The 12,139-nt window shown below is 40.8% G+C and overlaps 1 protein-coding gene across 2 annotated transcripts in view; it reads right to left on the bottom strand.

Annotated features, from left to right (window-relative positions):
* Positions 1-10,761: 10,761 nt before the first annotated feature.
* gspt1 (G1 to S phase transition 1) overlaps positions 10,762-12,139 on the bottom strand; it is a 59,210-nt gene continuing 57,832 nt past the window's right edge. For both annotated transcript variants that reach the window (XM_039774166.1, XM_039774167.1), the window contains one exon: positions 10,762-11,375. In XM_039774166.1, coding sequence (XP_039630100.1) covers positions 11,323-11,375 — 53 coding nt within the window. In that variant the 3' untranslated portion in view covers positions 10,762-11,322. The remainder of the gene's footprint in view (positions 11,376-12,139) is intronic.

The following is a 12,139-nucleotide window of genomic DNA, read 5'->3' as shown; positions in this document are numbered from 1 at the left end:
CTCTGTGTTTTAATATAATGCGTTTTAAGTCATTTTGTTTATTTAGATCTGCTTGTATTCATATTAAGAAAGATGCGTTAGTCGTGAAATTATTACCGACATTAAAACACATTATTAACGTCGACAGAATAAAATAAAGTTTCACAGTATTATGAACGTACCTGAAAGTGATGCACGGGCTTCATCTTGGGCCTTTTTTTTCTTTCGTTTCTCAGCGCCGGACTGTTGATGTCTCTTTCCAGGAGCAGGCATATTGTTCAATAGTACCAAAGATATTTCTGTCGAATAAATAAAAATTCCTTCTATTTAAAATTGAAATAGAACTTGAACAGATACCATAGTTCATAATACCCACGCAGCACTAAGTGACTAGGAGTCATCCGTTTTAACAAACAGCGTATTGCACTGATACGAAATAGCCTGCCCATTTAATTATTTAGGAATGGATAGATAAATAAAGATTTTGTACAAATAATGTTTTTAATTTTTCTTCCTTGATGGATTCTGGCAGCTCCTGTAACAAACAGTTGCTCTCAGTACCGCCGCTCCCTATACGCACAGTACGCAGTCTGCTATTGGGACCAACTCCCAGGGGGGGGGCACCATCCCACCTGCTCAAAAAAATTGTTTTAATATACTATAATAATAAATTAATATTAATAATATACATATACAAATAAAAAAAATATAAACGTATATATTGCATTTTACGGTGAACGCAGAGTAGGCTAAGCACACGTGATGACGCGCGCGGCGCGCCCTCACCTCTGTTACAGCTGCCTCCATTTGGCTAAAAATAATAATTGAACAATATGCCTGCTCCTGGAAAGAGACTTTCGAGAAACGAAAGAAAAAAAAGGCCCAAGATGAAGCCCGTGCATCACTTTCAGGTACGTTCATAATACTGTGAAACTTTATTTTATTCTGTCGACGTTAATAATGTGTTTTAATGTCGGTAATAATTTCACGACTAACGCATCTTTCTTACTTACTATTAGCTGATTAGAGTGAGTGCGGCATCAGGTGTCTTCAATATTGAACCTTTTCACAATATTCAAATTTTCCGAGATACTGAATTTGGGACTTTCATTAGTTGTCAGTTATAATCCTCAAAATTAAAAGAAATAAACATTTGAAATCCATCTGTCTGTGTGTAATGAATGAATCTAATATACAAGTTTCACTTTTTGAATGGAATTACTGAAATAAATCAACTTTGTCATGATATTCTCATTTTATCACCGGCACCTGTATATACAGTATATATATAATATTTACTGCAGTAATTCATTAACATTTATTATTCTTTATATACCAGAAAGACTTTCCAAGGGTCTTTTGTAGGGAATATGTACACATAGTTAACTGATTTATTTTTTTCAGATAAAAATGAACTCAACAATGAATTAAAAAAAAAAAGTTTTTAAATTGGCAAAGATGAAGTCAAGAAAAAAAACTTTTCACTTTCTATGATTTGTATTTTTATAATTATAGAGCACTTCATATTATTATTAAAGCTCACTTTGTAAAATTGAACTGATTATACAATTCAATGTTTATTATATTTATAGATTATTATATCTGTCTTTACACGTGTTGCACAAATATTTAATAAATGTAATAAACATAACCAAGAATGTTTAAAAAAAATTTTCAAAAATGTGCAGGTGAATGTAAATATATCTGCACAAACCGATACTCGTGAAGTAGATAAAAATCAATATTTGGAAATAATGCAAAGGGAAATGTTTATATACTTAGTGCAAAATAACTATATGTGTTCTAGTAAACAGCATACACACCACTTAGTTAATTTTATATATATATATATATATATATATATATATATATATATATAATATCATCTGAGTATTAAAGGTGAAGGTCTGCTTTATAAGCACACCAGAAAGACTTCCCAGGGGTCTTTTGTAGGAAATATGTACACATACTTGATTTTCTCTATGATTTGTATTTTTATAATTATAGAGCACTTCATATTATTTTTAAAGCTCACTCTGTAAAATTAAACTATGATTATACAATTTAATGTTTATTATTTTTATGCATTATTATACGAGGTGTGGCAGAAAAATAATGAGACTGATTTTTTATTTACCAAAGTTTTTATTTTTTCAAACATCAATGTTATCCCCTTCAAAGCAGTTCCCTTGGGCAGCTACACACCGATGGAGACGTTGTTCCCACTGTTGGTAGCAGCGCTGGAAGTCTTCAACCGGTATGGTCTTCAGCATGGCCGTTACACTCTTTTGGATGTTTTCTAAAGTCCCAAAATGACGTCCTTTGAGGACATTTTTCAGTTTAGGAAAAAGGAAAAAGTCACACGGACTGAGGTCAGGTGAATAAGGGGGCTGGGGAACCACAGGAATGCGTTTTGAGGTCAAAAATTCTGTTATGGAGAGAGAGGGCAGACCTTTCGCATGTGCAAATGTTCAGTCAAAATTTGATGAATGGTAAATCTGTTCAAATTTAATTGTTCACTCAACATTCTTAATGTTAAACGACGGTCTGATCCCACAAGAGTGTTCACACGTTCGATGTTTTCATTGGTTTTCGAAGTTGAAGTCCTCCCTGAACGGTGTTCATCTTCAACGTGTTTTCTTTCTTCCAAAAATGATTTGTGCCAGCGAAAAACTTGAGCTCGGGATAAAGAATGTTCCCCATAGGCCTGTTTTAACTTTTCAAACGTCACACTTGCCGTTTAATGGCACAACGTTGCTCCAAATTCCGCTGTTCCATTTTGCGTGACGCACAACCAAAAACACAACTTCGCTAGTAGCAGTCGCAAAAATCACGTAGTTAACGGAAGGAGTTGAAACTCGCACTGAGCTATGGGAGGGTACTGATACACGTGCTCTATCAAGGACAACAGTGCAGCGTTGCCAGGTCGCTTGCCGTGTTGCCAGTCTCATTACTTTTCTGCCACACCTCGTATCTGTCTTTACACGTGTTGCACAAATATTTAATAAATGTAATAAACTTAACCAAGAATGTTTAAAAAAATCATTCAGAACATGTGTAGGTGAACGTAAATATATCTGCACAAACCGACACTCGTGAGTAACATTTTTAGACAGTTCAAAAAGAAACGCAAATCACAAAGCGTCTGTGTGCCGACTCGAACAAGCTTTTGCAGGATACATTAACTGACAAGAGGCTGGCCCGCCGTCTCTGAGTTTTGGTAGTCGTGATTCGTCAATTCTTGGTAGCAGAGCGAGCCGTCATCGGCCAATTCTTGGTAGCCAGAACGTGACGCGATTGGTCAATTCTTGGTAGCCGATACGGGCCGCGACTGGCCCGTGCTTGGTAGAATTTTGGTAGCGGAGAGCGATCCGATTGGTTTTCGCTACCAAGAATTACCTCGACTCACGGCTGCTCGGGGGGCGCCAGTTTCTTACTGCAACAGTAAACAGCTCGTCTTCCTCTTTATCTGAGACGTGACACACTGCATGCCCGTTTTTTTTTACACTGTCTTCCTTTAGCGTGACATTGACTTTTTCCACCCCACGGCTGTATTTAATGTTAGCTAAGACCCGGCACTTAAAAGTGTGCCAAACACCACCCTGACCATCTCATCTTCCTCTGCATAAGCACAGTCCTTCACCCGTGAATTTTTAGCGGCAGGGTTTCTATTGGAGTGCCACTGACTGACGGCCTTATATGGGCAGGCACTAAATTACGTGGGAGGCGTAACTCCGCCTCCCACGGGCATCGAGCAGAAGTCTATTATAGTATATGGACGAAAAAATAGGTTCTAGTTATTACCGTTAAGCGTAGAATTTTGAAATGAAACCTGCCCAACATTTGTAAGTAAGCTGTAAGGAATGAGCCTGTCAAATTTCAGCCTTCCACCCACACGGTTTTGGAACAAATTATGGTCGTGAACCGAGGTTCCACTGTAGTCAAGTCGGGGAGCAGGCACTGGTACAGTGCATTGCTGCACCCACTACATGGCAAAACAACTCGGCAAATGTGCGGTCCAGTCCCATCCTCTGGAAATGACCCTCTATCTGCCCCAGCCAGGTGTTACGTGGGCATCCCCTTGGCCTGGTCCAGCCACTCGGGTCCCTAACAATGAGGATCATACGAACCAGATCGCCCTCGGAGAAACGCGCCATAAGTCCATAGTGTCGTAACTGAAGCTCCATCACAATGCAGGTCATGTGCCTCATTCGGGACTCCATGAGCAACACAAAGTCAAACCAACGGTGCCAAAGGATTTTCCGGAACGACACAGTACAAAAGGGGTCCAGTCTTCGTCTCAGGTCATTGGATAGCGTCCATGTCTCGCAACCATATAACATGACAGGAAGCACCAGGACTCTAAGGACTTGGACCTTCGTCATTTTCCATAGATATCGGGAGCGCCACACACCCCTTTCCAGCCTATTTTATATAGGCGACCTGTTAATTTAGTGCCAAAGCTGTCAAACCAATAAAGCGCGATGTGAAGCACTGATGACGTTCAAAACTTCAAACGTCACAGGTCACGTGACAGAAGTGTTTCGACACAAGGATTCGACTCACTACGTTTTGCGATTGACTGACGCAAGCTTCGACGCTTCGCTCTCAGTTTCCCATCTCTGCTAGACATTCACTGATTCAGAAAAATCTTTGAACCGACAACCAAGTGAGGAGGTGGATTGGAGTTGAAGAGAAAATGAGACAAAGGTTGGGAGCAGGCGCTGATCGCCCGTTGCCGCACCCACCTGGATTGGGACCCGAGTGCAGCGGGTGACACCTCAGCACCACACTGGGCCAGTGTCAGGTTGTTTATTTTTTTATGGAGACTGGGAATGTCAATCCTGCCAACAACCCCATAAGGAGGAAAGGAATTTCAGGAAAAAAGGAATCTGGGTCTTGAAGGTGCTAAAAGTGACATGAGCAGAAATGGAAACATGGCATTCTTTGAAATGCTGGTGGTCTTGTCTCAGTCCATTACTTTTTATCATTGACACGGATGCAGCGTGACAGGGAAGTTCCACTGGACGCGCCGTACACCTACAATCTGATAATAATGGAAGTCACGGCCACTAAACTGCAGGAAATGATCAAGCAATGGCAAAGGGTGCTAGAAAGTAAAGGACTCGAGATAACCACCAGTAAATCTAAAACAATGGTATGCTTAAAAATAACATGGATCCTGAAGAATCACCTTCAGAGAAAATACACTGAAAGAAATGGAATCACTTAAATATCCGTGACTAGTGCCAAAGGACCGCACAAGGTGGATGTGAGCCATGGGATTAATGGCTGCTAGGCAGGAGTGGAAAGATCTGACTGGAGTGACACGTGGTACAAAAATGTCCAGAGTTACAAAGCAACAATGAGACCCGTGTTGACTTCTAGAGGAGAAACACGGACACCAAGAAGAAAAGAGGAGGCTCTTCTGGAAATAACAGAAATGAGGATGTTGAGGTGGATTTCTAAGAGTCGCGTTCAAGGCATGACTGGTGTTGCTTGTGTTACAAACAAGGTGCACGAAGCATGCATGAGGTGGTTTGGAATTGGGAAGCGCAAACAGAAAAATAGCAAAGTCAAAGCAATTACAAAGACAAAAGTATGTAGACATTTGAGATGAGACAGGCAGGAGAAAAGGTGGACGCGTACAGTCAACCAAGATCTGGAGGTTGATCCACATCACTACAGATGTTTCAGCAGACCAGAGGTGAATGGAGAAGGAGAACCCATGTGGATGACCCCTCGCCAGTACTGGTTTTAACAGCCTGAAGGGATGAGACAGAGAGAGAGTGAAACAAGTAAAGGCAAAAGGACGCAGGCTCAAGCCCACTGCTGACTCCCTATGAATCTCCAGTCACGTGACCTTTTAACACTTACTCATTGTTCGCATATACAAACCACCAGATGTGCCTGCTTACATCAAATTATCTCAATAAAAGTTATGCTAATATTAAATAATTTGTTAAACATTAAAAAAATAACACTAAGGAACAAGTATGCCAAACATTTACATTAAACTCCTAGATGCCTGGGCTGACACAGCATTTCACTTGGCATGACAAATGACCGATTGTCCTGTGGCACAAGCCCCACTTCACAATGCCACAGTGAGCTCAGGGTAGAACAATGCAACTAAATGGAGTGCAACTCAAGGGTGCTGATGTCTGCGGAGGCCCTTCAGAGGACACAGGACAATGTGGCACATTATTTAGGGACAGTAGCTCACAGCTCCAGGGACCCACAGTCGGTTTTGGTTTCTGTGCCCAAACTCTTCAAATCTATTTGGAGTTGGCATGTTCTCCCCTGGGTAGCACGGTGGCACAGTGGTAGCGCTGCTGCCTTGCAGTAAGGAGACCCGGGTTCTCCCCGTGTCTGCGTGGGTTTCCTCCCACAGTCGAAAGACATGCACGTTAGGTGGATTGGCGATTCTAAATTGTCCCTAGTGTGTGCTTGGTGTGTGTGCGTGCCCTGCGGTGGGCTGGCGCCCTACCCGGGGTTTGTTTCCTGCCTTGCGCCCTGTGTTGGCTGGGATTGGCTCCAGCAAACCCCTAGTGACCTTGTAGTTAGGATAATGGATGGGTGGATGGATGTTCTCCCTTTGTTCACATTCTAGACCCGTGTAAAAGGGATTTTTACTTGCACTTCATTTTACAATGCATCTTCACCCCAAAGTTAAAGACAGAATTGTTAGCTTGCATTGCTACCCTAAGTTACACAGTTTTACGCAGTGGTGTACACCATGAAATCTTGGGTTGGATTAATCAACACTGCCGATTTCTACCAAGTGCACAGTGTCGTGGTAAAAATTGCTGTTTAAAATTAGACTAGCATGAAGTTGTCAAAGCTTTTTAGAAATATCCCCCCTCGATTACAAAACTAATTTAACAAGCATTTCATCACAGTCGCAGCCATTCAAAGGGAATTCAAAAGTGTAATAGTTCGTATTTTCTAAAGCAAGAACCACACATGGTAAAGGGACATGAGCACACACAGAGATGATGAGATGAGGACAGATCTCTAGGTGTTACTACACACAGCTGGTTTTCAATTAAAACAAAAAAAAAATAAAAAAATTATATATATATACGTATATTATACACACACACACACACACAGTGCATCCAGAAAGTATTCACAGCGCATTACTTTTTGCACATTTTGTTATGTTACAGCCTTATTCCAAAATGGATTACATTTTTTTTCCCTCAGAATTCTACACACAACACCCCATAATGACAACGTGAAAAAAGTTTACTTGAGGTTTTTGCAAATTTATTAAAAATAAAAAAACTGAGAAATCACATGTACATAAGTATTCACAGCCTTTGCCATGAAGCTCCAAATTGAGCTCCGGTGTCCCCTGATCATCCTTGAGATGTTTAATTGGAGGCCACCTGTGGTAAATTCAGTTAATTGGACCTGATTTGGAAAGGCACACACCTGTCTACAGAAGGTCCCACAGTTGACAGTTCACTTCAGAGCACAAACCAAGCATGAAGTCAAACGAATTGTCTGTAGACCTCAGAGACAGGATTGTCTCGAGGCACAAATCTGGGGAAGGTTACAGAAACATTTCTGCTGCTTTGAAGGTCCCAATGAGCACAGTGGCCTCCATCATCCGTAAGTGGAAGAAGTTCGAAACCACCAGGACTCTTCCTAGAGCTGGCCGGCCATCTACACTGAGCGATCGGGGGAGAAGGGCCTTAGTCAGGGAGGTGACCAAGAACCCGATGGTCACTCTGTCAGAGCTCCAGAGGTCCTCTGTGGAGACAGGAGAACCTTCCAGAAGGACAACCATCACTGCAGCAATCCACCAATCAGGCCTGTATGGTAGAGTGGCCAGACAGAAGCCACTCTTTAGTAAAAGGCACATGGCAGCCTGCCTGGAGTTTACCAAAAGGCACCTGAAGGACTCTCAGACCATGAGAAACAAAATTCTCTGGTCTGATGAGACAAAGATTGAACTCTTTGGTGTGAATGCCAGGCGTCATGTTTGGAGAAAACCAGACACCGCTCATCACCAGGCCAATACCATCCCTACAGTGAAGCATGGTGGTGGCAGCATCAGGAACTGGGAGACTAGTCAGGATAAAGGGAAAGATGACTGCAGCAAAGTACAGAGACATCCTGGATGAAAACCTGCTCCAGAGCGCTCTTGACCTCAGACTGGGGCGACGGTTCATCTTTCAGCAGGACAACGACCCTAAGCACACAGCCAAGATATCAAAGGAGTGGCTTCAGGACAACTCTGTGAATGTCCTTGAGTGGCCCAGCCAGAGCCCAGACTTGAATCTGATTGAACATCTCTGGAGAGATCTTAAAATGGCTGTGCACCAACACTTCCCATCCAACCTGATGGAGCTTGAGAGGTGCTGCAAAGAGGAATGGGCCAAACTGGCCAAGGATAGGTGTGCCAAGCTTGTGGCATCAGATTCAAAAAGACTTGAGGCTGGAATTGCTGCCAAAGGTGCATCGACAAAGTATTGAGCAAAGGCTGTGAATACTTATGGACATGTGATTTCTCAGTTTTTTTATTTTTAATAAATTTGCAAAAACCTCAAGTAAACTTTTTTCACGTCATTATGGGGTGTTGTGTGTAGAATTCTGAGGAAAAAAATGAATTTAATCCATTTTGGGATAAGGTTGTGACATACTGTAAATATTACCCAAGAACTGACACTTTCTACATGGAGTTTACATATTTTCCGTCTGCTCCTTCAATTCAGCATCTAGGCTGCCTTTTTGCAATAATAATCTTTTAACTGCAGTGTCTGGCCTGCCTAATGCGACCTCGAGAAACTCATCCCCAAAACTGCTGAAGTTAGGAGACCGAGTCCCATCACTTGTCTGCTCCCTGAATACGACTGCCACATCACACCACATCCTTTCCTTTAGTCATAAAAACAGAGTCCAGTGTAAAGGCATATTTTAGCTTTGTTTCCCCAGGCAGCCCAATGTAACCTATCATCCATGGGGGAGGAGCGAAAGCTTTAGATTCGTCAAACATTTTGATCTCCGGTTTTCAATTTCGATGTTTTAGGGTCCCCTGCTACAGAAAACATCGATATCTCTATGACGTGTGTCTGTGTGTCAGTTTTTTGAGGACGGTCTAGAGCTAAAACAGCCATACATAAAAACACCAAACTTGAAACTTAAGCCCGTTGTGAGTTGGCGATGTGCCGAAATCAGGCGAGAGAAAGTGGCCCTCTAGAGGAACCCTCAAATACCGTAACTCTGCAATTAATGATTAATTTTTCTCATCAATTGCTATCATAATGATCTATTTTGTGATCAGAAAGATCAACACCAGAGCGGTAAATAATTACTGAAAGGATATTGAATAGTTTAGGTAACTTGATTCCTAGAGCACAAAGCCTACTGGCATGTCCGAAATTTTATATTAAACAATGACATTCACATCCACACAGACTCAAAGATGATTGTAGGGTTTTCAAAATTTATCTTAAAACAAAAAAAACTTGCCTCTTTTTTTGTACTTTAAGAACATAATGTCATACTATAAAAATTGGAGGCATGAACAACTTTTATATAGCAGTCACGTGGCAGTGATGCAGCCAACCAGACACTATCAGAGAGCTAACTCAGATCTATTGTGCAGAAACGTTTAATTTTTCAGGTAAAATTGGCACTATTTTTAAATAGAGCACAGCTTTAAAACATCAGCACCGTATCTGGGCACAGAATATGAATACCGCTGTACAAGCAAGGCCCTATTGTGACTCTACACCTTAACGTCTAAAATCCCACACTTACCACTCTGTGATCAGGTACTTTAGCAATTCCTACTGAGTAAAGAAACAGGCAGGAATTAAGTTACACATTTCATTATGCATTATTGATAAAAATGTCCAATAATACAGAAGCAGAATACAATGTGAATAATGGTAAGACATGCCCTACAGCCTAAGTATCAGTGCATCTTACGTCCATAGGCAGCTCTCGGCTTACCTTCAGTCTGGCTTGTTTTGCTACCACATGGCTACTGAATGGAGTATTGAAATGGGCCACATGCCTGTCTCAATTTGGCTGCCGAGATAGAGTTGTCTTCATCATAGTCTTGTCTTCATGGCCAGATGGTGAGAGAGGGTGAGGTAAAGGCAAGGTGACCAGCTTTATACCATTCTTACAACGAAACACAAACCAATGGGGTGTCATAGTACAGAAACAATCATAAACAGCTATACTTTAGACCAACGGAATTGAGGCACAACTCATCCCCCAGTTGCTGTGTTTAATCAGTTTATGGCCTTCCTACAGGTGATGGCTTATAGTCTCCAAGTCCAAACATACCACCCTTGCCAAGCAGGTCTGTTAAACGGTCCATCCTTCTCTTGATAAATATAATAAATTCCTAATCCTTAGGTTAGTTAGGTAAACATCAAAGCGCTGCTGTTCTCATCAATGAAGTAAAACATACCCTCCAGAAGCACTAATATTACACTTGCTTTGTCTAGTTTATAAATCAATATTTATCAACGTGAATGCTGTAAATCAGTCTACCACAACAATTAATAACACTGGTCAATAGCCACACCACCACATCCTGTATTACACAGGATCTTAGCTGCACATCTCTACTTTAATGACATCATAATTAAATGAAACCGCAGTATTACTTTTGGAGTAGCCGGATGAAAGGGCGCACTGTAAAAACACCACCTGCTGTAGCCCTCCCAGAAACCACTTGCTTATCCCTGAATTGACATATTTCACAGTCATGCGGTCACCACCCCAAGAAAAGTAGCACACACTATTCAAACCTCTGTTTTAGAATGTTATATTTTATTGTCATTGAAGTTGTCTTAACATGTGAACACACTCTTGCACACTTTGTCGTCTTTTCAATTTATTTTGTCACGAAATCAATCTTGATGCCGTTGATCTTAATAAAAAGCAAACACACAACCAGGATATTATTTTGGTTTCACTGCGTCGGTTTGTTCCTCTCGCTTTTCTCAACTCAAAAGTGACCCAAGTCCACATTTTTTTTTTAAAGGTACCTGCTGCCACTTTCTCTCTGAAGGAAGCAAAACTTGGAAGAGAAATATTTACCTGTTTGATGTGTTATTCAGAAGTGTACAAGGAGTGAAAATTGACAATTGGCATAGCTGAGCTCTCAATATGAGAAAGCTGACACATGTGGACTTAATATTATTTATATATATTTTTTAAAAACAGATTTTTTTTCTTTCATTCTTTTACTTTCAAAGAAGTTTATTTTTTTCTTCGCTGGGCAGAAGGTCATTAAAAGAAGAAGGCGTCTGTAGTCGAGTCCACTTTATTCATTACAGTTAACTGTGCTGGTCAATCACAGCACCCCTTCTAATCCTTCTCTGGTACCAGCTTCAGCACCTTGCCAATGGCAATAGTCTTGCCTGAAAAAAGAAGAATACTGTTATTTTTTCTCCCCCTCAAAAAACATGCAAAAACACAAGTCACATTTGGATTAAAAGAGAAAATCAAACAGACTTTCATTACAATGCATCTCAGCAGCTGAACCATTGCTGTTCAAAAATGTTTGTTCAATTTCCGGATTTCTTTTAAAAAAAAAAAAAAACACGTTTTTACCTTTTGCAGTTGTATTTTAGCACTGCCACACTGCTATATTTTCATCTAAAAATACAGACATTAGTCTCTATTTCCAACTTTCATCCACAATACCCTAGCATTTTTCAACTTCTGAAAATGAATACGTTTAAAAAACACTCTCCAGAGCTGAATACTTCTGAAAATGCAGCCTCTGGCCCCAACAGCGCTCTGATTGGTTTGTGCCTATTATGTGGCGCTTCCATGATTGAATCCTGCTCATTACAAAGTCACATGATCTGACTGGTCAGTCTTCATGAAAGAAAAACACACTCCTACATGGTGCTTGTTGTGTTGCTTATCTGAATGCATCTAAATGACATTTTGTACATTTTAAATGCTGCATACAAGAGCAAAAAGCAAATGCTACAGTTTACAACCTCTTTAAGGACTTTTTCACTGACGCACAAATGACCAGTGTAAGTGAATGGCCATGTCATTTGCGTTTCAATCATTTGAGTGTAGACTGATATGCTTTTACCAATGTTGACAGAGATGATTTTCATTTAAAAGTTTTTAAATGGAAACTTAGTAGTGTGGATGTAGCCTCACT

The sequence above is a fragment of the Polypterus senegalus genome, chromosome 13 (assembly GCF_016835505.1).
Source record: "Polypterus senegalus isolate Bchr_013 chromosome 13, ASM1683550v1, whole genome shotgun sequence".
NCBI lineage: Eukaryota > Metazoa > Chordata > Cladistia > Polypteriformes > Polypteridae > Polypterus > Polypterus senegalus.
This window is presented reverse-complemented; position numbering and strand designations above follow the sequence as displayed.